The sequence below is a fragment of the Harpia harpyja genome, chromosome 17, assembly GCF_026419915.1.
Source record: "Harpia harpyja isolate bHarHar1 chromosome 17, bHarHar1 primary haplotype, whole genome shotgun sequence".
In the NCBI taxonomy this organism is placed as follows: Eukaryota; Metazoa; Chordata; class Aves; order Accipitriformes; family Accipitridae; genus Harpia; species Harpia harpyja.
This window is the reverse complement of record NC_068956.1, coordinates 12,171,662-12,197,792: the sequence shown is the minus strand read 5'-3', so window position 1 is coordinate 12,197,792 and position 26,131 is coordinate 12,171,662. Positions and strand designations below refer to the sequence as shown.

Here is a 26,131-nt window from a genome sequence, read left to right as displayed (position 1 = left end):
TCCAGACCTTTGAAGCACAAGAAGTAATGTACAAACTTAAGCTGCCACTGCTTGAATCTAAACCAAAAGCCTAAATTCAAATGCAAGCAAATGGAAGAGCAGCATCTACAGCTGGCTGGTGCGGGTGGTCAGCTGGAGGTCGCTGCCTGGTGAAATCCTCAGGAGCTGAAGATCCTCAGCAGTTGGGAAAATTTCTCACTTAGAATATGGGGAAAATAATCTGAAGTCTCTCTTCTTTACAAAAGAGCCTAAAAACCTAAGACTTCTTTGGATGTGGGATTCTAGATCTGAGCTTTGGGCTATATTCAGATTATCGGCAATAGGAACCTGCTGCTTGCTTTGGCTGCCCAAGGCACAGGGGTCTGACTGCAACCCTGTTACGCTCGCTCTGGAACTCTGACAGCAGGGATACTGGCTTGCCCAGGGCAGGCACCTGGGACAAGCAGTCTGAACATGGCCCTAAATGCTGAAATCACTTTTTAATAGGAAGGGACAAAAATTCCTGGATTGCCTCAGTGTCCAACTGCAGTTAACAGAGCTTTGCAAATATGGGGCATTAGCTACAGGAACCCAACAAATGCTTTACAGTACTAACTAACTGTTTAACAGTCAGAACTATGTGATAATATTTAGATAAATCTGTATTGTTGGTTTTTTTTTCCCCAAAGCCCTGAAATTACATCCAGGTTGAGATGCCAAGGCCAATGTCCCCCAGAAATGTCAGAGATTAAGTTCTGTAATTTTCATCTTTCAAAATACACAGTTTTGTTTAGTCACCATTGCACTACGCACCTTGGATAAAAATAAGCATCCCAAAGCCAGAGCAACTACTCACCCCTGGGCTGGAGACAACGATATAACCCACGTATCACCCCTCCTTCCCTCATAGCTGTGTGTAAGCTCAGCGATGTTTTGTGGTTCAGGCTTCCACTTCTGTGCTTACCTCCCAGCACTCAGCTACACATTTTCTTGCAGGAACCTGTCCATAATCGCTACAAGGAGCTTCTTGCCAAGCGGGCCGAGCTGCAGAAGAAAGTGGAGGAACTGCAGAGAGAAATCACCAACCGTTCCACCTCATCCTCTGAGAGAGCTGGCTCTCCCGCACAGTGCATCGCTCCTGTACAGACAGTTGTATAATATGGACTTTTTTTTGCCAAGTACCTTCCCAGGACCATGGGGGCAGCTTTTTTGAAACCCTCTGGATTTCCAGCGTGGTGTCGGGGAGCTGCCAATCTATTTATTTATTTCTCTCCAGGGTAATTTATTAGTACTGTAGCACTAGAGGAAGCTTAAGCAAAAACAAACACATAAACAAACAAGGCCCCCTATGCAATTAACCTTCTCAGTGGCTAGATTATAATACAATCTAATTGCACTTGCCACCTAAAAGAAACCTAGAGCTCTTTCTCTGTTCACTTATGTGCTGGAAATCACTCGGCTTTAAAGAGAAACTGTGCACTAGAATGAAGTACTGTGGAGGAAAAATATCTACTCAGAAGTTTGAAAAAGCTCCCCTTTGCTAAAAGGAACTACCGAATCTGGCTTTGTATTGGAGCCTAGAATACAGCTGTAAAGTCATTAAACCCTCCACTATTAATGTCTGCATAGCAGTGTTGACGAGAGCATTTGCCAACATACTTAGAGACAAGCAGCGATAGCATCTGGAACATATCACCGTTCTTCTCACTTTTCCCTTCACTTTTATCTAGATCATAGGAAGCCATGTAAACAATGCCTTATTTAAAGAAAGGGCAGCTTCTACCAGTAAAACCTGGTGGTAGAGGAGCAACCTACATGACTTGACTTTGTAGGACAAAGTTTACTTCCATCTTTGCAACTTCAGAGTCTCACTTATGGTTTACATTGGGTGTGCCAGGATGCAACTTAAGCACCTTTATTTCTGAGGGGGGAAGCAGAGCATGGCTCCCCCGGGCTTTCTGCAGCTCCTCTGTCCTCCAGTGCCTCCTACTTGTCAGGGGAAGGGTAGTGGAATACCAAGGGGCATGTGTGAACTGCTGGGGTCAGTCATTTCATTTTGCTTGGGTAAGCGTAATTAGTGATTTTAATGCTTCTGTGCAGGATCATAGTGGCATACTTAAGGTATTTATTTCAGTTTTCTGCTAACTAGTGGAAGCAAGTGTGTATCAACCAAAGAAGCCTTTCTGCCTGCAGAACTTGCAACTGCTACCTAAGGTTATTCTGGTAGATTAAACAGCTTAGCCAGTTTCTGAGGCCTATGTTTAGGTCTGTTCCCTCATAGCATACTTCAAGAATTAGTGTCACCTGACTAAACTTAAGTCCAAATTCAGTTTCAATACAAAATTTTGCTGTAAAAGTGGAGATAAAAAACACACTTGGTGCAACCATGACTGCCCTGTTGCTCTTCCAAACAGGTAAGTGCAGGGCTGTAGAAGGTTGGGCTTACAGTGAAGGAAGTTATGTATGTGCAAGGATCTTCACTCCAGGCTGCTTCTCATCTCCATGCTAAGGAAGAGGGGCACTGCTTGGTTGGGGTCTTGTGTTGCTCTTTTATGATAGGATCCCATACTGTCGTCACCTGTTTAGTACACCCATCAGCATGCTGCTTCACTCAGCCTCTCTTCCACGATAGAGAAGTATTTTCTGAGAGAGTATAAGAGTGGACCAATTTACACGTAAGAAATTGCCTTTCAAAAGCCACATTCCTTCCGAGGCAGTAACTGTAATTTCCCCCTGCAGTCTCCATTTCTGCCTGCTCTACTGCAGTCAGCGTCTCAGTACTTACAGAGAAATCCACAGCCACCTTCATTGCTGCACTTGTTACAGGGTGGCCTGAGATGTTAACGGTTCAATAGTGCGAAGAATCTACACAAAATACCTTCTGAAGGACTTGGATTTGCTTTAAGGTTAAAGGGCAGATCTGCTCTTACGTACAATCACTATATAAGATGGTTCATAGCATTATTCTATATTAGCAAATTGACTATGTGTGTATATTTTGTTTCTTGATGAAGGCTGTTTGGTTTCCTTAACACTAATAAAAAATTGATAAATGGGTAAAGTTCCTGTGTGCTTATTTTCAACTATGTGGTTCTCCAGAGGACTTGTAGCACGTGCAAATGTTAATAAAATAGCACTGAAAATTTAGTGTATCAAAACCAAATCTCTCTCATTCTGCAGGTGGTCTTACAAGCTGCTAAGGTTCAAACTCTGAAATTTAGAATGATGGGAAAACAAAATTTATCTTTGGACAAGTTTCTCTTATCCTATACAGACCAGTATTAATACAGATACAGTGCTTAGCTGCTCAATATTACAAAAATACTTTGACAATAGAAAAAATCAAACAGTTTCTGCACTTTACAGTGCATTAGCACAGTAACATCTGTGTAGAAGGAGGACCGACATTTTTATATGTAACTAACTCATGTTAAGCCCAAATTCACTGGGATGGTTTGGGATCAGCTCAATGCCTGCTCCTTGATGCTCTCACCCCTAGTAGGCTTAATTCCAGCTTGGGCACCTCATTCACTGTATACAGCACATATGGAGCCTAAAATACTCGTAAGCCCTCCATCAGTAAGGAGCTGCATGAGGACAGCCTGAGGTAATGCTGAAGTTGACCCATCTTTGAGCAAGCTGATCCCCAGAGGTCCTTCCCAAGCAAAATCACCAAGTGCACTTTCAGCTACTGATTTTTCAGAACCTCCAGGATGAACTGCTCTCCAGGTGGTTACTCCAGCAACCTGGAACCTATGTCACTAACATAAATGAAGGTAAGGGGGATGGCTCCAGGCCTGGTTAATAGCTTCTGACTTGTCCCCTCACAGCTAAAACCTTCTGTGCCTCAGATGCAAGGAGGGTGGATCCCCTACAGATAATTAAAATTCAAATCCCTTCTTCCTGTGTAGACCCTATGGAGTTCCCTGCCTGTTCAGCTACAGGCAAGGGTGGCCAGCTGACTCCCACCTTACCTGTAGCCTGCTGGCAGCTCATACTCAATCACCCTGGCCAGGGAGATGTCATGTCACCACAAAAAGCACAAGGGATGGGGCACAGTGCTGCAGCAACAAACATGGAGTTAATTTAGAGGACGTGCAGCTTTCCCACAATTCAACAGGCAAGCTGGCTTTATTATTTTTCAACTGTATAAACGGATAGTCTGGGTCTCCTATACATTCCATTAATAGGAAATTCTTTACATTATTAACATAATAAATAACATTTACTCAGCTGTGCAAGTCAGAGTGCAAAATGAACTGCACCACTACTAAAGTAGATAGCTCATCAAAGCACATATTTCAAGTTAAAAGCAAGATGCCAGGACTGAATGGCATGATTGAGGCACTTGCAGTTTAAAACACTTATGGTTTATCTCACTTCTTTACCACCCAAAGCTGTGAACTAGGAGACAGGATATTATCCCCTATCCTGTAGCTTCTTCGTAAAGTGGACTTCTGTAGAAAAATTTCACTCTTCAGACTTGAAAAGAATTCAATCAATCATTAATCAAAATAATTCAGAAAAGTTATTTTGCTCCTTTTGTGAGTACTCAAACATCCACTGCCATTAATGCTGACTAATGCAATGTAGCAGAACAAGAACTAGGAAAGCTTTTTGAGGAGAGCTACATAGAACACCTTTAAAAGGGTTTACCTGTTCTCCCTTAGACACTCTCAGAGTTTGAGTAATTACAGCTGCACGCAGAACAGAACTGACAAAAGCCCTTAGGACTTCAGGTCACAGCATCGTTTTCAAACAAGATGCATCTTGAGAAGCTTCCCAATGCACAGTTCAACAATAGCGTGAAATCGCACTGGCATTTCACATACACCAACCCGCATAAATGTGCGGTGCTTGGTGTGCTGAAAGAAAATGGAGGGACTGCTTGAACCATGACATGAAAGGAACTGGTGGAGACCTATGGTTAGATTCAGTGGCTGGGTACCTTAAAAATTGAATGTGTTTTAAGCTAGACCATAATATATACAGTCAAACCCAGGGATGGAGAATTAAGGGCCCGTATTTCAAAAGTGCACTTAGCATACAGTAGTCTCTTTCACATAGCAAGAAAGGCAGCTGCTTTATATCCAGAATGTGAGAAAGTTTGACCAGGATGGTTCAAGAACATCCCCTGCAGAACAGTCAGTAGTCCCAGCTGATATCATCTTTCTGTAGTGAAGTCTGTATGGTCTGCATGTCTCTCAACAACTGAAGATTTTTCCGACTCTTCTCTCCAGGTTTCACTTTGATGGGACCAGCATTCTTCCCTTTTGTGGTTACTGTAGTTGTTACTTTAACCTCACTAACAGGGAACCTGCTGTCTTTTATTTGTTTAGCAGAAGTCTTTTTGGACTTGCATTCTCTCTTAAGTCTCTCTAGCTGAAAGAGAAGCCCAAAGAAAACATTAAGCAGTGACCTTGTTTCAGTTTATGTTGGGCAATTCTTCCAGACAGCTGAAATCCCACCACTTGTCTTACCCAGCTAAGCAAATGGATGCTTCCAAGACACCCTGAATAATAAATATTTTTTTTTTCCTTACACAGCATTGCTATATTCACATCTTTCAAACTGTGTTCAGCTTATAGTCTGAACTACTAGGTTATCTCTTTAAAAACTGACAAGTTCATTATGGGGGAACAGCTCCATTATGAATGCAATAGAAAAAGTTATATGTGACAAAAAGCTGATTTGTCACTGTTACCATCCAGTGACAAAAAAAAAAACCAAACAAAAACCAAAAAACCCCCCAAAACCCCACCAAAACCAAAACCAGAAAACAAATTTTTCTACGTACATACTAGTGTACTAGTGATTTTAATAGCTAGTCACTGTCAGAGATATAGCTTTAAAAAGAATACCGAAACTCTGCTGAGGTGAAAAGCTGGTATCCACACGCAGCACTGTAAATCACAGCTTGTAAGACCCAGCAACAAAGACTGAGCTGGCGTGAGCCTGAATGGGGAACTGGAGAGTGATGCACTCATACTCTCAAACCGCAAAATAGGTGGCTTCTGTAGTTCCCCTCTCTTCAGGTAGTGGTGCTCCCTCCTTCCTAGTTTATAGCATGCAGCAATTTTCCTAAATCCTGACTCCTAAAACTTTTGCCAATAGCTAGTCAGAAGCCTCTGTATGTGTAGAATCATTGCTACTGGGAACTACTACACATCTGTTTCTCTGCAACAGTTCCTCTAAGATCATAAGAGATCAAAGGTGAGTAATGCTTCTAAGTGAAAACATTTCACATGTCCATTTTGGACGTCAGCAGCAGTGCTCTCAGTACATATTTTGTATATAAGTTATGTCAGGTGAGGGTGAATCTTGGTTCGTATGAACTGAACCAGATTAAACACATAAGGGTAAGCTCTTTGGAAGAAATTCACTAAAACGAATGAAGATTAGAGAAAATAGGGAATCAATAGGGTTTATAGCTTTGAATGAATAGGCTACACTATTCAAAACATTTTGAAAGTTGTTTTAAACTGGAACAGGTATCTCAGGTTTTATAAAATGCAAATCAAAACATAAATAGGTCATTTACTCCAAGCAAAGGAGAACTGTTAAAAGATTCAGGGAATGAGAGGAGTGTAAAATGCAATGCAAGAACAGATGTGAAAGCACTGCCCAGGACAGGATGAAGAGTGGGCACAAGGGTGACATGGCAAGACAGAGAAGATACTTCTGCAGAAATACGGGGATAGGAAGACGGAGGTATGCAGACTAACTTTGGGACATCAGAGCTAGAGCTAGGCACTACTGCTCTACAGTAGTTACTTCTGCTTTATTTAATTTCTGCTAGATTAGGATATAACAAAAAAAGCCCCAAACCTCAAGACAGCAACTCTACAGAACCATGAACATAATCAAAAGTAACTCACCTGCAACCGATGCCTCCGGACTTTGCTGATCTGGTCTGCCTTTGCTTCCATCTTTCCCACCAGTGCCTCAAGTTCCCTCTCCAGATCTTCCCTCACTGCAATGGTTGGGGCTTCCTGGACAAGCTTTGACAGCTGCTGGTGATCACTACCATGGAATTCAGACAGAACAAAGCTTGCATCAGACTCCCTTGGCTTCCAGTGCTTGTACACTCCGTTCAGAAATAACACTTCTAAGAAACCATAGCATCAGCAGCCACACATGTTCAACATGCCATAACCAACCAGTAAGAACAGTTTTGCTGGCTAGCAGCATTATTACAGTAGCACATCCTGGTGGCAGGCTGCTGCAACATTAAGTCTCAGTAACATAAGTAGCTTCAAACTTCAAATCACACATTCAAAATGACCAAATAACCCCTTGAGGGCATGATCTCAGCACTCATTCAGTTACTAATTTGTGTATCTGTATCTACTGCAGTTATGCAGTAGGATAACAATTCATGTTCTGTTAACCAGGACAAGCAAAATGACTAGTAAAGCTGTCCTTTAATGAAGTATTTGACTACTGTGTCAGAGGCTGTTACCACACTTCTCCCCTACCCCTTACGAATTCAATATTGCTGCATATAAACACAGGTATGGAGTCCAGACTGTTTTATCAGAATCTCTCTTTAACTGCAAGGAGAAATGACAGCCTTCGCAGCCAGTAGAGCAAAGAGATTATATGCTAGAGACTTCCTAAAACTAACCCCTTTCTCAGGCAAAACCTTCCAACTTTAAAGCAAAAGGCAAAACCATAAAGCATCTACATTCATAATCTGCAATGGAGAATATGCCAAACTCACAAACTCATCTGTCCAAATTCATCTTGTAAAGTCAGCAACACTTCTGAGAGCTCTTCCTGGGATGAAGAAGAGTCCTTTGGCAGAGACGACTTTCTGCTTTTGCTGGCAGGATGACCAGTACTGACAGGTTTTGCTAGTGGAGTATCATTTACCACACGACTGTTACACAAAGCTTTCGTGTGTTGTTTCATCAGGTGTAGGACATGTTGCACGTTGGCACCAACTGAATGACTGGGACTGGTAGACTGGAAGGAAAAGCAAGAGACTTCTTTCAAATGGCATTGTCAACAACCTACTTGATAATAATGGAGAACATTTAAAAACAATAACATTTTTTATTTGCTGCGAAGAATGTATTTTTTGTTTGAATGAATATGCACTAACAAGAACAGCTTAACAGGCAGCATAGAGAGGACCCCTTTTTGAAACTGCCAGTTCAGCAAGTTATTGATATTCAACAAGCCTTTTGAAGACAAACTGGAGGAAAAGAGTCAAAGAAAATTAAATGATCTGACCACTGGGTGTCAGGAGTGCACCAAGCCAAAGCCACTTAAGGAGCTGCAGCTACTGAGCATTAAGCTTTGGAATTAAGCAGCTCACCTTCCCAGCTACAAAGGGTACATCACCCAGACACAGTCTGTAATGGGGCTGCGTAGTGAGATGGCTTGTAAGAGAGCATTTCTGGAAAGAAAGAAAAGAGAAATGTTTATCAAAGATGACACTACAGCAAACCCATTTTCCCTTTGCTTTGTGCTAAAAGAGGCAACCTACTTTCTGATTGCATGCACACACCCTTATTTAACTCCTCAGTAATTGCCCTTCTCTTCCCCCCATATTACCTTCTCTGGCTGCTTAGTTTTTTTCCTGGGTTTTCTTGCTTTTGGAGGAAGCAATGGTGATGCTGCTTGAATCAGTAATCTGTTGGTTTCCAGGCCTGTCTGAAGCTTTAATTGAGGGAATAAGGGGAGTTACTGGAATTATATTAATAGATAATCAGAGACAGAGTAAGCTGAGAATTGCAAACCAAGAATTTTCAAGATACAGGCTCTCTGAAAGCAAGGGCTGCAAGTTTTTAGGATGCTTTTGCAGTCCAAAGTAAATGTAAACATTGAATAAGAATACTTCCTCTGGTAGCACTCCTCATCACTAATCCTAGTAAGTTAGAGAATTAGTCTTACTGCATTACTCCCATGCAGGCAAGTGCCAAAACATCAGCTGTGCTTTACACTTGACAAAATATTAGGGAAGTTGAGCCATCCAACCCTGCTCAGTTGATCCTGTGGCATATAGTTAACAGACAGCTATTCCTTCTGTTCTATTGACAGTAAAAAACAAACAAACAAACAAAACAAAAACCCAACCCATCTATTGGAAGAGTTAAGTTTATAATTCTGTCAGTGAGCTCGATATGCTTCGCTGTTTCTTCCAAGAGAAGCCACGGCATGGCTTTAGAAATCATCACCTCACCAGTCACAACCAGAAGCATTCACAGAACAATTTTTCATGATTAATTTGAGACAACCTCCCCCCTCCCCTGCCAAACTCATGGCAAAGGTTAATGCTAGAGCCTAATACATGTCCTGGTTTCGGCTGGGATAGAGTTAATTGTCTTTCTAGTAGCTGGTATAGTGTTATGTGTTGGGTTCAGTATGAGGAGAATGGTGATAACACACTGATGTTTTCAGTTGTTGCTAAGTAGTGTTTAGACCAAGTCAAGGATTTTTCAGCTTCTCACACCCAGCCAGCAAGAAGGCTGGAGGGGCACAAGCAGTTGGGAGGGGACACAGCCAGGACACCTGACCCAAACTGGCCAAAAGGGTATTCCATACCATGTGATGTCATGCCCAGTATATAAACTGGGGGGAGTTGGCCTGGGGGGGATTGCTGCTTGGGAACTAACCGGGCGTTGGTCGGCAGGTGGCGAGCAATTACATTGTGCATCACTTGTATATTCCAATCCTTTTATTATGATTATTGTCATTTTATTATTGTTATTATTATCATTGTTAGTTTCTTCTTTTCTGTTCTATTAAACTGTTCTTATCTCAACCCACGAGTTTTACTTTTTTTTTTTTTTTTCCTGATTGTCTCCCCCATCCCACTGGGTGGGGGGGAAGTGAGTGAGCGGCTGTGTGGTGCTTAGTAGCTGGGTGGGGTTAAACCACAACACACGTTACCTACATATTTCTTCAGCATACAATGAATATTTAATGAACACAACATTTCAAGGTTAGGAGAAGACCAGTGTCATTACGGGCTCATAACTGACAGTATGTTGCCTCTTTTTTGCTGCCTCCTACAATATTTCTAGTTACAATTATGAACAGTTACAATTATGAACGAGGGAGCACACTTGTGGACCTTGATCTATTTAAAGCAGAGATCCTCATACATCCTCAACTACGAATTAGTTTGAATTTCTACTCTTTTCCAATGAGCTTCTTTTATTGAAGAAACCAAGTTTCAGTGCACAGGTGCTGTTTGAAAAAGGTTTCCAAAAAGCTCAGAACTGCAGAACATTTGGCACCTCAGACAGGAGGGGAAAAAAAAAAAAAAAAAAAGAGAGAAAAAAGACTAAACCAAGGTTTTCATTATTCTGTATATGGGAAGCACTATCAGCAAGTTTAGCTGAAAAGTTGATGGAAAGGGGAGCTAATTACAGTGCATACCAGTACAAAAGAAATTTCCTGTTGGTTACCTCAGCTGCTTTTTCCTGAACAAGCTTCCTTGCATGTTCTTCCTCCTGAAGCTTCTGTTCCAGCTCTTTCATTTTTTTCTAGTTAAAGTTGAATAAAAATAATAGCATTACTAATGAAACAATTATTTTCTTCCTGAAGTCTACAATACTAAAAGCCTGAGCAAAAGTGTATCAGTTCAACTTACGACTTAAAGCTAAGTGAAGATTTCAGCATTAGAATTATTGCTGACATTTTGTCTGTAGGGGCATAAATACAGCAGTCAAGTGGTTATGCTTAAAACTTAATTGATTTTTCTATTTTTACTTCTGCAATTGGTATCTGAATTTAAGTTGCAGCCTACAGGGAGAACAATACACAAGGCTGTCTTTCTCTTTGTAAAAAACCCCTAGGAAGTAGGTTGTTTTGTGTACATTATCCTGAAAGATTCTGTACTACAAAAGGGCTAACAAAGGTATATCATGTATCATTACAAGCTGAGAGAAGATGTGCTGTATTTAGATCACTAAAGGTATTTTTGCTATTATCTGTAACTTAAACTCTTAGGAGAGAAGAATTTTTTACGATCTAGCCACCTTCTTAATAAAGAAGAGGGAGGAAAGTTTATATGATGACTCTGAGATATCTTTAAGCAAAACTGAAGTGATTTCATCTTTTTATGGTTAAAAGCATGTAAGAACTCTTTTGAAAGCCCTTTTCAAAGAAAAGAGTAAAGGGGAAAGGCACACATTTCTTTGTAAATCCTCCAACAAGAGGAAAACCTTGTTTAAGCAGGATACACTTACTTAAACTCCCAATGCGAAAGTTATTTGATAACTTTCTGATTTTATACAGCAGAGTGAAAAAATGATCCAGAGCCCCATGACACAAAACAACTTCCCTTCTCTTCCCCCAAAGACTATCATTCACAGAGCCACTAATCAAACTAGTTAGAAAAGCATGCAATTCAAAGTGACAGCTATATTTGTACACTTCTGTTTGTTTACAAACTCACTATGCTGAGGTAGTAAATATTTCAGTTCTGCTTTACTTAAGCATTAACTGCAAGATTCATGTAACCAGCTGTTATACAAAGGTGTTAAAAGGCAAAACCCCGGATACACATTGAGGACAAAGGCACTATATAAAGGAACCAACTTTTTCTGTTGAATAAAAGAACCATTTTGACTAATTTTATTTTCTTCATTCAGATCAGATATTCCAGGTAACATAAAATCATCTTCTGCCCTTTACAGCACGCAGCACAGTTCTTGATTTCAGTGGTCAGTCGCACAAAGATCTTTGTTTAACCTATTAGGTATGACAGAATTTTTAATATGGAAATACTAAAGCAAATCTTCTGCTTGAACTGAAGACTGACATGAAGCTGGGCCAATGCTTCTGTACTGAAATGAACTGAGTATTCACTCAGCCAGCTGTTTAGCTGCAGTGTGCAGCTCAAACTGCACAGCAAGAGTGTATCTTACTGTGTCTTCAGACCCTGTTGGAAGTTATCTACCCAAGTTAACTTTCTGAATTTTTTTTTTTTCTCGCTTATAGCAAAACGTATTACACAATCCATCTTCCAAGCCTCAGGCAGACACAGATTACTGGTCCATCAGCAAGAGGGAGCAAGTCCAAAGGGCTGGCTAACAGTGAACACAGACACTGCCCAGCCACGCTGCCCATCACGTGAGGTAGCATGGCTCAGAAAGAGTCAGCGCTGGGCTGCCTAAAACACTCTGCTCAGTCACCAGTACCTGCTGCAAAAGATTTGAGTGAAAAAACCAGAAATACTGTAATATCTATTTTTGCTCATTTTCTAAGGGAAATCAAGTTTCATGCAATCACCTCACTCATCCTTCTGGTTGTCACTGAAACAAATTTCAAACAACTTTAACCAAAGAAGACAGAAAGGTATGAGACCTCAAACATACAGAACACCTAAGTTTCCTAAAAATTGGCTGCTGGGATAAACATCCAAATTAGTTTCACCAGAGAGTGAAACTCTCTGTCTCCAGTGTGAAGACAGGTTTTACCTCTGTGCTTCACTAGCTTGCAAATTAGCACCTGCTTGACAGCTGAGCAGTCAGCGTATACCCAGCTGGAACAAGGCAGGTGTTGCTTCTCACCACCTGGCAATTAGAGGATAAAAGAAAATCTAAAGGTGTAGGTAGCCTACAGCCACAACAGGATGCGAGGATTCATTACTTCTGGTTTTCAGAGAATGGTGGGGTTTTATTAAGTCTCATTGTTAGCATTATGAAAACATCGATTACTACCAACTACAGTTGTTCAAAACATGTCATCTACACATGCATTCAAATTCTGGCTATCTGGTCACACACAAGACCATAGCCCAAACTGCACTTTTAGGGTACAACCCCATCGCCTAACTCCATCCTCAGACACAGACACGTTCAAACCCTCTCAGTCAGTTATCCAGGGACTGCACTGCAGGACTACAGTTGCCATAAGCATACACCAGAAAATGCTTTTGAGGCAAGCGCTCCGATTACAAGTACTTCACGTGAATGAGAGTTTCAGCATTTCCTTTTTACAACTAATATTAACATTGGCAAATTGCCTAAAGGTAATACTTATAAGGACCAGGTAGTGGCTCTGCAGAGATTAAATGTATGTAGGTCTTACTGAGAGCAACTTGTGCTCTGGCAGAGTGTCTGAAATCAGAGGCAGTTAAATCATTGCTTGCTCATGAGTAGTCATCTCACCATCCGTTTCAGCACACCATGTATAGAAATAGTCTGGCTTACCTATTTCTTGCTTCAAATTAAACTTGAAAATGTGGTCTTACCACAACTAAAGCAGAGATCGAAGAGGCAACAGATGCAACTGTTTTGAGCAAAATGTGCAGTCACCCTTTCAGGATTATAAGGTAACACTTAGTACGTGGATGCTTACATAGAAACACACCTTGCAAGCCCAGAGGCAGATAGACCTGTCGATCAGAAAATGGCTCAGGAGACCAAAATGATCACAAGGAAAGTGACCTTTAGTTAGAGCTAAATCCAGATTTCTCTCAGTTCCTAGAATTGATTCAAAATTGTGTGAATTTAACACCCAATTCCACTAAAATAGATTTAATTGCGACAGCTACTAATTCCTAAAGATATCAAAGACATCTAGTTTGATCAAGGAGAAAAAAAAGCAAACAAAAACCCCAACCTGTTATGCTGAAATTACGTTCACTAGCCAGGCACAAAAAGACAAACAACCCAGCTCCACCAAACTCCAGCTGCTACCAGTCAAAAACATGGTAAAAGCCCTTGAGAAAGGAACTCCTGTTGCTGAACCAGTTATTTCAACCCTGCAGATCCTGGAGGAACTTACTGCTACTTACAGCGAACAAGGCCTGGCAGACACTCATCTCTCTTTGCAAGAGTTTGGCCCAGGTAAAAAATGCAGGCACTTTTACTCCATAAATGCAGCTTACCAAAATGGGGGCTCAAGATCTTAAACAGCTTGTTACAGCTGCCTTGGGTCAGGGACTCCCACAAGTAGCTGTAGTGTCTAAAGGCCCTGCAGCAGACCAACTAACTAACGATTTACTATCAAACATCTCCTTATGTACTCCTGGAAAAACACCATCTACTTCAGCACCTGGTAAGGGCTGGTGTGCAGGGTGGCAAGCCTACAATTTTGAGACAGTCCAGAGCTGTCCTCAATACCCCAACCTAATCGTGTACCATCTGCTCCTTTTGGATGGACGAAATTCACAGGTGGAACCCTCTCCCTCGTTAAGCACTCTGTAGTTCCCATGCTTGGGAGTCTTGTGGTCTCTCTGCAGCAGCAGAAAGAGGTAGAATGCGGACCAGATTTCAGAAGCCAACACCACAGTTGGTACACAGAACGAATATGATCAAACACAGTCATGCTGAACTTTTAAAAGCTACCAATTCAAAATTAATCCTGAAGAGGCAGATTGGTTCAAACCCACTGACAGCCAGCCAGTGCTAGGGGCCCAGTAGTGCCAGGCTCCAGAATTCTGCAAGCAAAATAATTAATAATAATTGCATTTTTTAAGAAGGAGCTTAAGTGGCTAGAAGAAAAAACACACCAAACCCACACAAGTGAAGTCAAATCTGGGTCATAACAGAATATAACTGCTAGCATTCAGTAGCATGCAAGGCAACTCAGAAGTTGAGAGCTTAGGAATGCCCGCAATCCTACATGCCTATGCACCAGCTAAGCACAAAAGAGGAACACCAACAGATACCGTTAAGGCTTAACAAAACTCCAACTCTTGTAGTGTGTAGTGACCTAAAGCCTGCCTGGCTATGTAGACTTCCAGCAATAACTTCCACGTTTTTACAACACTTCAGCTTTAAAAAGATGTTTAGTTGCTGTCTCTCTCTACAGCACAAAGTTTTGCTCAGCTCTATTATTGAAATATAGCCACTAAGTGCTGATTACAATAAACAAGATAAATCTGATACAGCATCCAGTACAAATGACAGACCTCTGCTATGGACTGCATCGTAGTAAGTCTGCTGTACTCTTTTTCCAGCATATCCAGCTTTTCCAATTTAGACTGAACATGTGATTGATCAAGAAGCCGATCTCTCTCCAACGAACCCTTGAAAAGTGAAAAGCAAAACAATTATAAGCACAATAGAACAAGACCATCTATAGTAACCCTTGTGTTTGCAGCACAAAGGAGGCCCATAAACAGTCCAAAGGAACTACTACTTCCTCTGTGCCATTTTAGATGGTGCTACGATTAGGGAGCAACTGCGCCACTGATCCATCAACGTTGGGAACCTCACACTCAACCAGATTCAGATGAGAGAGAATTCTGCAGAGCCTCTCCTCCCTCCAAACCCAACGTGGTAAAAAACCCTCATTACTCAGCTGTTAGAGAGAGCTTTCTTACTTTTTTTTTAAATTTAGTAACTATTTAATAGACTGCAATAGGACAGCCACAGAAACCAATGAACAGAGAGCTCTAGGTGATCCATACTCCTATAAAACAAAATTCAAGCTCATTTTAGATGAAAGGCAAGTCTCACAGTCACTGATGGCAGGAAACAGAAATTTTACTATTATTTCTACAGAACCAGTAGTTCAGCGCCAGTTTAGTAGAAGCAGTACTAGTAAAGAAAATCCCCAAAGATCTGAAGAGTGTAAACACAAAAGGGAGGAGCACATGGGTATAACACTGAGTGATAAGGATGAGCTACTGCAGTAAGCCAATCATGCAGAAGCAAACAATTCTTATTAATATCAGAGCCTGATATTGCCTTAGAGACAGGTGCACAAAGGCAGAAAATACCAGGGTCCTGAAAAGGCTGGGAAATTTAAGTGGGGAAATTATCCACACTTAAGTATACAACGGCCAGCTGAAATAGACATCCACGCTTAAAGCTATTAAAATGACAGTAACTACAGAAAATCATGACACAGGTCACGATTTTTATAATTTAACCCTGAGATAATCTTGAGAACACACCTGTTTCTCCAAGAGATGCGACTTCTCATTTTCTGCATGCTGGATCATTTTTCTCATGTAGTCCAGCTGTTTCTCTAAAAGGCTGCACCGAGACTCAGCAGCTGCCAGCTGAGAAGCCAGTTCTAAAGATAACAGAAGGCAGAAAAGTAAAATCATGCACTGTTTGTTCCTGGGATTTATGTTTTCAGGACAGTTCCAAAACGAACAAGAAAAGGGTCATCTAAAGAAACTCACAGATTAAGCTTAATGAACTTTGGTATGCATGCAAATCCCTAAAACAAAGTATGCTTTTAACATGATTTCTTCATAACTCCATGTAACATTGCAAAGTAAAAGACGCTGAACAAAGTAAATTAAAACAGTTTTATGCATTAATAAAAATCAAGTTTCATGCACATCAGTGTTCTGTAGTATCTATATAAAGTTTGCAAACAACCTTGATTTTTCTTTGACACTTCAGTCTTGTCATGCTCTTTGTGTTGCATTTGTTCACTTAGTACTTTCTTGTAGTCTGCTGTTTCCCTGCTGAGGTGTTTCACATTCTCTTCCGCCTGAAGTCGTTCCAACTCCAGTCGATGAATTTTTTCCTGGAGATTCTTCAGAGCAGAAAATATTGCTGTAATTGAACAAGTACCTTTTGTTAGATACCATTAAATCACCACTTCAAGATAACATTGAACTTGAAACGTTTTTATAAAAGCATGTTATGTAAGAAAGTCAAGTGTTCCTTACCAGCATCCAAGACTCCTTCCAGGAATTAAGACCTGCTTCCCTTTAAACCACAACTGATTCTAAAACTAGCCTCAGACAAATAGATGCCCTTGGTGCACATATTAATCTGAAACATTTGGGAAAGATGAATCCATTTCCCAGAACAAAGCACATAAGTATTCTGTAGATTAAGTGCAAACAGTGCATCTTCTGACTTGTTATCAAAAGGAAATGAAAGGTCACAACTAGATAGTTAAAACAGTGGCAGTTCTCTATATTATTATTCCTCTACAAGTGCATGCTAGCACAAAAAATACACAAACACAACGTTCCTATGAATGGTCACAGAGCAGAACAAAGGTTAGCTATTAGATAGGCTATAAAAACATTTATTTCCCAAAGTGGCAGCTCTTTTTTGATTCTTCTGGTTTTGCACTTGTGTTCCTTTCCTCCCCCTCCCCAAGACATGCATCTCCTTTGTGCTGAACAACTCTCCCTCTTTCTGTTCCATTCCCTGCTTTAGCAATTAATCAACAAAACCTTTATATATTCATCACCACAAAAAGAAAAGCAGTTGTAATAGAACTCACATCACCTTGCAATTAGACCATCTGCTGGTAATCTGATGTATTACGTCTCTTAGCTGTATTGTTTAATTCTGCAAAGGGAACCATAACAATAAGAGCTTTCCCCTATACAGTCCTGTTAAAGTAAAACACAGGAACATCTGTACAGACAGCTCATATAGCAGACTAATCTGCGAGGTCACATTAACCCACTCCTTTGTGCTTAAATCCACTCCAGAGGAAGAATGCACCTTTATTACTGAATGCACGAGCACAGAAAAGTTGGGACTGCGTATTTGTTTGAGCATCAGATTACAAAAAAAAAGGAAAAATAATTATCAGAATGAGTTCTCCAGAGTAAAAACTCATCAAATCTTGAAATACAGAATAGCACATTAGAGTATCACATCAATAAAAACTATGTGCTTTAAGGTAACTGTTAAGTAAATAAGAAGTGGGTGACAGCAGTCACAGTTAAGGAGAAATTATAGATAGTTTGGCCCTGTTTGCAGGATCAGAGTCACCAACAGTACCCTCTTTATTTATGTTGCTGTCATCAGAACTCAGTTGAAAAGGGCATAGCTGAAACTATAAACAGCTTTGTTACTGTTATCCTTAGAGCTAAATTGAATCTCTGTATATTTACAATAATGGCTAACAAAATACAGCAACGAAGCAATTCAAGCAATGAATAAAGGTAAAACCCAATACAATGACAAGTATCATTCAGTCATCCTTACCAGAGTGTTAAAACCAACTATGTATGCTGAGACACACACATACACAACACAAAGAAATTCAAACCAAAATAAGCCGAATTTACTATACTCAATTTCAGGATTTTTCAATATGATTTTTTTTTTTTTTAAATGAGGGGGTGGGAGGAGCAGTAGGGACCCCCAAAACCAACCAAACCTAACTTCCCATCTGAAGTTAATTCCCATATCCTTAACCTTACTAAAATACACACTCCAGAACATTTTTGCATTTTTAAAACCTATGCAAAAAGAGTAAGATATTGGATCATCTGTCTGTCGGATTTACATTTCAGTATGTATTCATATTTACTTAAAAATTTTTTGAAAATAAAGACATTTCATAATTTTTAAAAAGGGATATAATTTATCAGATTGCCTCCCTCTACCTGTACTTATTTCAGAGCTGGCAGACTCCCTGCTCAAAAAAAGTTGCCCAGTGAAAACTTGGAAGTCAAAAGTTTGTCACTACTGCAACATGCAACACAATCTACAAAAATACGCCTGCATCAGTAATTCATAAAGAAGCTCTTTCCTGCAGATTCAATTTTTTATCTGTCACAAGGTTCCATTAGTTTTGTGTCAACAGCACTCTTGTAACTGATGGCAATGAGCATATGTGAGCATATATTGCATTTTAAAAAGCACTTCCAAGAATTGAGATTTCACTAGGTCATTAACGTAGAAGTCTCTAGTAATTCAGACAGGAATTATGTTATTGGAACAGGGACTTGAGGCTATCATGCTGATTTTTTAGTTAGTTTGAGTAAGATTAGGATTCATCCTAAGTCTTTTTCTCTTTTCTCCCTATAAGGAAAAAATACCAAGTTTTTCCATACCCTTAAGCCTCCATGCAATTCAAGTCTTAAAGGGAGTATTTTTGCAATGACCCTGAGCCAAACAGCTCACATCAAAGGATTGGTCCTGCTCTAGCCGCCTCCCAACTTCCCGTGCTGCCTCCTGTACTTACACCAGGGCAGCTCTGAAGTACATCTAGTTGCACGAGAAGGCAATTCACTCAAATACCCGAAAACCAACCAAGAATGGTTTTGTTCACATCAGATCAGGCAAGACAAATCTGTTTACCTGGAGATGAACCCCAGGACCACAGTAGGAAAGGAGGGAGAAGGAATAACCTAGAAACAAGGAAGAATAAATGGGAGTAAAATCACCTCCCTTTTTGGTGTTGCGAGCTCCGTTCAGCATTATGCTGAACTCTTCTCTGTATCTTCCAAGTCTTCACTGATATGATAAATATTCTCACCACACCCTTTGTCCATGACAAGCCTCCCCATTTCAAGAGGGCCAAACCTCTTCCTTTCCTCCAAACCATTCTGGGGACTAAAGTCTCCTTATTTCAAACTCAGCTGTGAACTCAGGAGAGGAAAGATTGAGGGAGAGGAGGACTGAAGAATGGACAATGAAAACATGTCAGGACAATTTCACAAAGTACTCGGCCAATTTTACAGCTGTCTACTGCTGCAGAGGAGCATCTTTCTCCAGCTGTAAGATGACCTTTTTCGTTAGGTATTCTTCAGAAAGAGAAGTGCAAAGGACCTACAAAACAGGTGACCTGCACGTCACTGAGAAGTGATAAAAGGATAAAAAGACTGCAACCTTTGTAGATGTGGACATACGGTATTTCACCACATGGTTTGGAAACAGGTAAGGAAACAACTTCACAGAACTATTACCTCTGCTGTTGCTTTCGGGATATGGAATTACTGGTTTCCGTGGGGAGCGCAGCAATTCTGAATTAATAAATGGCTTGTACTTCGGATATTCTATAAATGAAGTTGCAGAGAGTCCATCTGTGACTGACGCAGAGTTATGAGTTTTGTGCAGATCATCCTGAAAACAAAACAAAGCTGTTATTCAGCACATTTTTTTGTTTCTCTGTCACAACAAACAAAAGTAGAATCCGATTAGATGATGTGTAGAAGTATTGCTGCAGGAGACTGTAGTACCTCAAAAGCTGTACTTCCTTCCTTGCAGCCTTAGGCTGTGTCATTTTTACATCCAAGTCCCCTCCACTAAAAACAGTATCAGAAAGAAAATGACTTTTCCATACTAGTTTCTACTTACTTATACTGTCTCTTGCTTATTGTGAGAAGGTAATACACAACCAGTTGGAAAATAGCTGCCTTCTTAACTCCTGATTATACTTACTGCACACGAGACACTGTACTAAGGTGGCCAAACCTGATAAAGGACCCCAGCACCACAGCTCTACATCCACTCATCTAACGTAGTAGCTCACTGACGGTAGATGGGGCAGGGGACACTCTCTCTCCTCACCTCACCCTCCCAGCATAGTCCCAACCTCTCTTTTCCACTGGCTTCAATTCATGTTTCCCATCATGCCATGAATAGATTGGACCTCACCGGCAGACACATCAAGATGACTTTATGCTACACCTGAGTAGTGGTATCATCAGAAGAAAAGCAGCAGCACATCACAGCCAGGAAGGTACCTCTGCCTCTGAGCAGAAATGTGCTGTTAGATCAGCTTGAGACTGTTCTCAAAAACATGGCCAGAGAGACCACAAATTTCCCAGCAATCTACATCAACTTTCCAAAAGTTTGCTGTGTTTTGGATGTTGCAATGACCAGAGGGGACCACCTAGCCATGAACACGCTATGCAATCAGGATACCATTAAACCATGTGCTTTCTAACAGGATTCTTCTAAGCAAAAGGGTGTCCTGGTTTTGGCTGGGGTAGAGTTAATTTTCTTTCTAGTAGCTGGTATAGTGCTATGTTTTGGGTTCAGTATGAGGAGAATGGTGATAACACACTGATGTTTTCAGTTGGTATAAACACTACTTAGCAACAAGTCAAGGATTTTCCAGCTTCTCATGCCCAGCCAGCAAGAAGGCTGGAGGGGCACAAGAAGTTGGAGGGGACACAGCCAGGACAGCTGACCCAAACTGGCCAAAGGGGTATTCCATACCATGTGACGTCATGCCCAGTATGGAAACTGGGGGGAGTTGGGTGGGGAGGGATCACTGCTCAGGAACTAACTGGGCATCGGTCAGCAGGTGGTGAGCAATTGCATTGTGCATCACTTTTTTTGTATAGTCCAATTCTTTTATTATTATTACTCAACCCATGAGTTTTACTTCCCCCACCAGTTCTCTCCCCCATCCCACTGGGGTGGGACTGAGTGAGCAGCTGCGTGGTGCTTAGTTGCTGGCTGGGGTTAAACCACAACAAAGGGCCATGGCTCTTAATATACTGCGTTTATGGTTTTGACTCAAACTGGCTACCTGGCCTAAGCTTTCTGATTTGTGTGTATGAATTAAATAAAATACGAATACTTATTTTTAGTGTGCAACAGTAATTTCTCTCAACTGTACCCACCACTAAACATTTCAGTAACAGAATTTGAAGGTAACCTAAGAGAGAAGTGGGCTGCAGGCAGATGCAATGCTCCTACAGCTTTCCACAGAGCGTTTACTTCACCAATATGTCAACTGAGCAATTGCTGATCTTGGCAGGGTTTTTTTAAGCTTTTGCAAATACCAATTATTGGGAGCATATTGTGACCTAAATTAAAATACAGAAAGTATTTATGTAAGTATCTCATAGCAAATTAGACAACAGCCCAAAACACATTATGAGGAAGAAAAATAATACAGGGAAAAAAAATTAAGAAAATTTGTAAGTTATTTAAAGCCTATACACAGCTAATTTCCTCTTACAAATGAAGTGATTCATTGTGGACAGGAAAATTAGGACCTTAAGTACTCTGAATGTATCAGTGTTTCGAAGCACAGTTTTATGAATGCTTTGCAGTTTGTGTTTATAACATTTTCCTACACAACATAATTGCTTTTCTTGGAATAACTGCATTTGCACAAAACTCTTGCTACGCAGAAAGCAAATTAAAACACTAATCCCCGATTAAGAATATATTAATAAAAATATTTTAAACAGGTTTTTGTATGCATGCATACACACTGTTTTATGCTCAGCAGCCATACTGGTCTAACTAGAACGTGTGAATTTAAAACCAGATGAAAGCCTGTTAGGTGCGACCATCAAGACCTAAACCTCACTCCTGCAAAAATACCATCAGCATTACAGGATGTTAAATCGATGAACCCAGAATAAGACAACCAAATAATGAAGTAAAAATGAACCGAGCAAAACACAGTACTTTATGCAGCAGGCAATAGAATAACAGCAGCAACATAAACCTCAGCAACTCAAACAACAATTGAGTCAAATATCAATATACTATCTTCTACTGATTCAAATCAAAGGTATCCCATGAAACAGTCAAAAGAAAAGGGTAATCGGTTTGAAATCAAAGTAGGGCTGCCAGCATCATAATCTTCCTAGACGTCTTTATGTTTCACCTGTAAAATCTTGTCCGTGAATTAAAAATAACTACATAAAAAAAACCCCAAACTACAAGAGTTTTTTTGTTTGTTTTTACTGGCATAATTAACATTCTTCTCGCCAACAGCAGACTAACTGAAAGAAAAAGCTAGCATACCCAAACACTTGAACACCAAGTTACACAAAGCAAAACAAATACAGGTTTTAGACTAGTTGCATGCCTTCTAAATTTCACCTGGATGCAGGCCACAGGCACTAATTTGGGTAGCGTAATAGTACATATATCTGCTTGAAATAAATACCGAAAAAATTGTGCTGAAATATTGTCTATTGTATAGGCATTCTTTGCTTCATTCCAAATAGCCACTTGCTACCTAGTGTTTTCCTTATACATTTAAGCAAAAGACTGGTTTAAATTCTGTTTCACAAACAGCAACTTCTAAATAACCTGAATGAAAAATTTGAGAACATTTATGAAACAGTATCAAGGAATTTCCCATCACAAATCTCAGACTCAAATATCACACCAATTCTCTGCTCTTCTCGATTTCCCTCAAGTCATTAAAAATTATTTGTCTGTTTCTGCTCTTGGAAATTCTCACGGGGAGTGTCATGCTGCAATGCTCAGGAAAATCCTGAAACATAAAAAAAACTCCAAACCATATGAAAATCAGGGAACTCTATATATTTGATCTGAATCTCAGCTAGGCCACATTTGCTAACTACATCCTCTCCCCTCATTCTGGGTACTCCCTACAGTCTTCCCTTCCTTAAGCCACACTAAAGCCTCATAATAGCCAAGGAAGCAGCTTAGCAGTCCCACCAGGGGCTAAGCGCACCAGCATGATGTAACACTGAGCACGTTTAACCTTCACAAGTCTGAGGACATTACCTTCCAAAATCCATTGCTGCTACCATTGCCTATCACCTGCCTACTCAAGCATGCAAAAGAACATTAAAAACAGAGCGGCAACAGCTTAACACAGAGAGACATAACCTCTTGGAAAGTTTTAAAATAAGAATCAGCAACTTGGGGCAGAGGTACACTTTTCAAACCAAGTAACTTGTGCAGATGGTAGAAGTGACCCACCATAACATTGTTACTTCCCCATTGCAGTATAGAAATAGGGCACACTGTGGAAAACTTTCCGGAAGGCTATTAATCTCAGTGGGATACCAAATGTTTTCAGTAAGAAGAAGGAAAAAAAGCTCTATGTTTTTCCGATTATCATACAGAATTTGGCTAGATCCCTGGACAATAGAAATAACAATGATTTATAAACAAACTGTAGAACCAAAGAGGCAGAAAAATGCAGAAAAACTCTTGGGCAGTAACTGCAGCAAAAAAGCATGAAGGCACCAAGTCAGCGCCTTTGGTATTAACACTTTGGCACTGGGAAAGGGGACTAAATTAGAGTGGGTGTATTGCAAGTTCCGATATGGGTGCCCAGAACAAGATAAAAAATAATAACAGAAAAAAACCATAAACTGAAGCTTGGTAATGCTTTAAATGACAGCCAGTAGTCCTCACACACGGAGAAGAAAAAAAAAAAAAAAAAGCTGAAAAAGGGGAAAATTATCTAGAGACTAGGAAAAAACCAGAATAACCAGGTATTGAGTTCACTGAGCATAAAATATCCAAGTAGCCAGTTATTAAAACTCTCAAAATAGCCGTTTTGGAGGGAGAATCTCGATTAGCACAGCCTGCTGTCATCCCTCAGTACTACATTACTGGGAGAGTGGGGAAGGAAGAACAGCCCTTATCACCCAAGGGCCAACCTAAATGCTGTCTGTGCCTCCCTGATACAGACTGTCTCAGGAGCACTCTAAGTTTAAATAGCATATCTAGTTAAAAGCAGACATTAAAAAGTTAACTTAGTCAAGCCATTACATCAAACAGGGAAAAAACCAAACAAATGTTGGCACAATACAGTATTTTTTTGTTAAGTTTCTGCTGTAGTGTGCCAGATGGCTTAAAAGCAACTATTTTCAAAGTTCACACGGTGTAAAGTTTGCTTTTTTTCTTTTTTTTTCAACACATACAAAAAGGCTTCAGTGGGCAACTTTTTTCCTAAAAGTATTGTTTTACTAACTAAATTAATTAAACAGCCTACATTCGTCTACTTAAGACTAAAACTAGTTTTCTGACATTCTTTTCTATGCACGCTAGAAAAAATACCAGTCAGGAAGGATATAGGAGTCCTCAAATTCCTCTGTCACCACTCTTGCCGGTGCAGGTGTAAATACAGGACCACGCTGCAGAGGAGGAGGAGACACACAACAGAGAACACCAAGCTGGGTACTCATCATGCAACAAGTGAGACCCCAACCCATGAGTCCTCACAAAACGTATCTTGTGCACCATCACGCTGCATCCTTTTCACCATCTCTGCTCCTCCAAAGCACGCATAAGACACAGCTACTCACAAAAAATACCCCAACGAAAAAAGCTGCCTGACTTTAGAGAGCTACAGACATCAAGCCAAAAGGTCAAACAAGAAACCCAGCTGGAAACTTCGGTTTCTGGCGACTATCTGGTGGAAGCAGGCAGCCTCCATCCACCCAGCTCAGCACGGCCCACCGCGCTTACGCCAGCCAAGCCTCCGTTTCTTCATGTCACCTGTCCCCGGCAGAGACACGGTCCCGTTGCTTCTCTAGGCTCAGCGCCCTGAGAGGAACGTGAAGGAGGAAATTCTGGTCCCTCGTGTGCAACCACCTACACGTTGCCTCCAAGTCTGCCAGGTGCTCACGCACACGCGCCTAAGGATACAGGTATATAGTGAAGTTAAACCTCAGTTTAAGGTAACGTTTTCATCTTACAAATAGAAACGACCGGAGGCTAAATCCATTACCAGCTCTCCGATGGGAAGCAACGGCTTGCCGTGCTGGCGGAGCTGACCCGCAACCGCGCGATCAACTAACTGTTCAACTCCGCCTCAGCTGGCCTGGGAACAGGCGTTTTCAAAGCGACGACCCCAAATTACTTCTGAACACAACCCGCGTTACGACATTTTGTTCCCCTTCGCCTACAGGCGCGCTCCCCACGCACCGGCGCGGGGACACGAAGGGGGCTGGTTTAACGAGCGCAGGCGTCTTTCTGCTTTCCTCTCGCTTTTACGAAATACACGTGCGTGTACGGCGGGGTTTCACGCACGCTCGTCGCGTTTAAAGGCCGAGGCAGCTTTCACCGCCCGCCCTACTCCCGGCACGCCGGGGGCGGGCAGCCCGCCGCGGACCCGCTCCCGCCCAAGCCCCCGGCGGCCGGGTTGCCCGCCATTCCCCTCGCCGCGGCGCCGGTGCTGCGAGGCGCGGCCGAAGGCCCCGGGCCCGGCCTCCCCCTTCCCGGCCGCGGGGACCGCCGGCGCAGCGCCGGACGCCTGAGGAGGCTCCGCCGGCCCTCACCCCCGCGGCGGCCCTGGCTCCGCGCGGCGGGGCCCGGGCAGGCCCGTGTCGTGTCGTCGTCCCCCGCCCCGCCGAGCCGCCGCCGCCGCCCCCTCAGAGGCGGCCGCCGAGCCTCACCGTGCGCTGATGGCCGCGCGCCGCCGCCATGTCCGCCCGGGGACGGGGTGGCCGGCGCTCGGTTGTGTCCCTTTAAGGCGCGACACCCCTGCGGCGGCGCCGCCTTTCGCGCCGATCAAGTCCCGCTTGACTGACACCCCAGTCTGGCAATGAAAAGGGAGAAGCGGGAGAGTAAGCCCCACCCCGAAGGAGTACGGCACCCCGTCATAGACTCGGGTTTGAGTGGCACGTGAGCTGCCCAATAAACAGAGAAGGGCGCTGCCCGGCCAATGGAAGGGGACAAGCGGAGAGAGGCGGCGCGGCCTGCTGCGGCCAATCGCTTGAGCGGGGAGGCGGCGCGTGGGAGGAGCGAGCGGCCGCGGGATTCGTGTGCGGCACAGGGCGCCT

The 26,131-nt window shown here is 41.9% G+C and overlaps 2 protein-coding genes across 6 annotated transcripts in view; one reads left to right on the top strand and one right to left on the bottom strand.

Annotated features, from left to right (window-relative positions):
- Positions 1-2,781, top strand: part of MTMR2 (myotubularin related protein 2) — a 67,000-nt gene extending 64,219 nt beyond the window's left edge. For all 3 annotated transcript variants that reach the window (XM_052813024.1, XM_052813022.1, XM_052813023.1), the window contains one exon: positions 976-2,781. In XM_052813024.1, coding sequence (XP_052668984.1) covers positions 976-1,137 — 162 coding nt within the window. In that variant the 3' untranslated portion in view covers positions 1,138-2,781. The remainder of the gene's footprint in view (positions 1-975) is intronic.
- Positions 2,782-4,091: 1,310 nt separating this feature from the next.
- Positions 4,092-25,865, bottom strand: CEP57 (centrosomal protein 57). Of its 3 annotated transcripts, XM_052813025.1 has the most exons (11): positions 25,745-25,865; positions 19,574-19,730; positions 16,284-16,463; positions 15,848-15,969; positions 14,858-14,974; positions 10,401-10,478; positions 8,542-8,646; positions 8,303-8,383; positions 7,703-7,947; positions 6,858-7,002; positions 4,092-5,361 (listed from the first exon to the last, which is right to left on the bottom strand). In XM_052813025.1, exons 1-11 carry the CDS (start codon positions 25,772-25,774, stop codon positions 5,125-5,127), a joined length of 1,497 nt encoding a protein of 498 aa, XP_052668985.1. In that variant the 5' UTR covers positions 25,775-25,865; the 3' UTR covers positions 4,092-5,124. The 3 variants fall into 3 exon arrangements, with proteins under 3 accessions (XP_052668985.1, XP_052668987.1, XP_052668986.1); XM_052813027.1 differs by lacking the exon at positions 8,542-8,646; XM_052813026.1 differs by lacking the exon at positions 10,401-10,478.
- Positions 25,866-26,131: the final 266 nt, after the last annotated feature.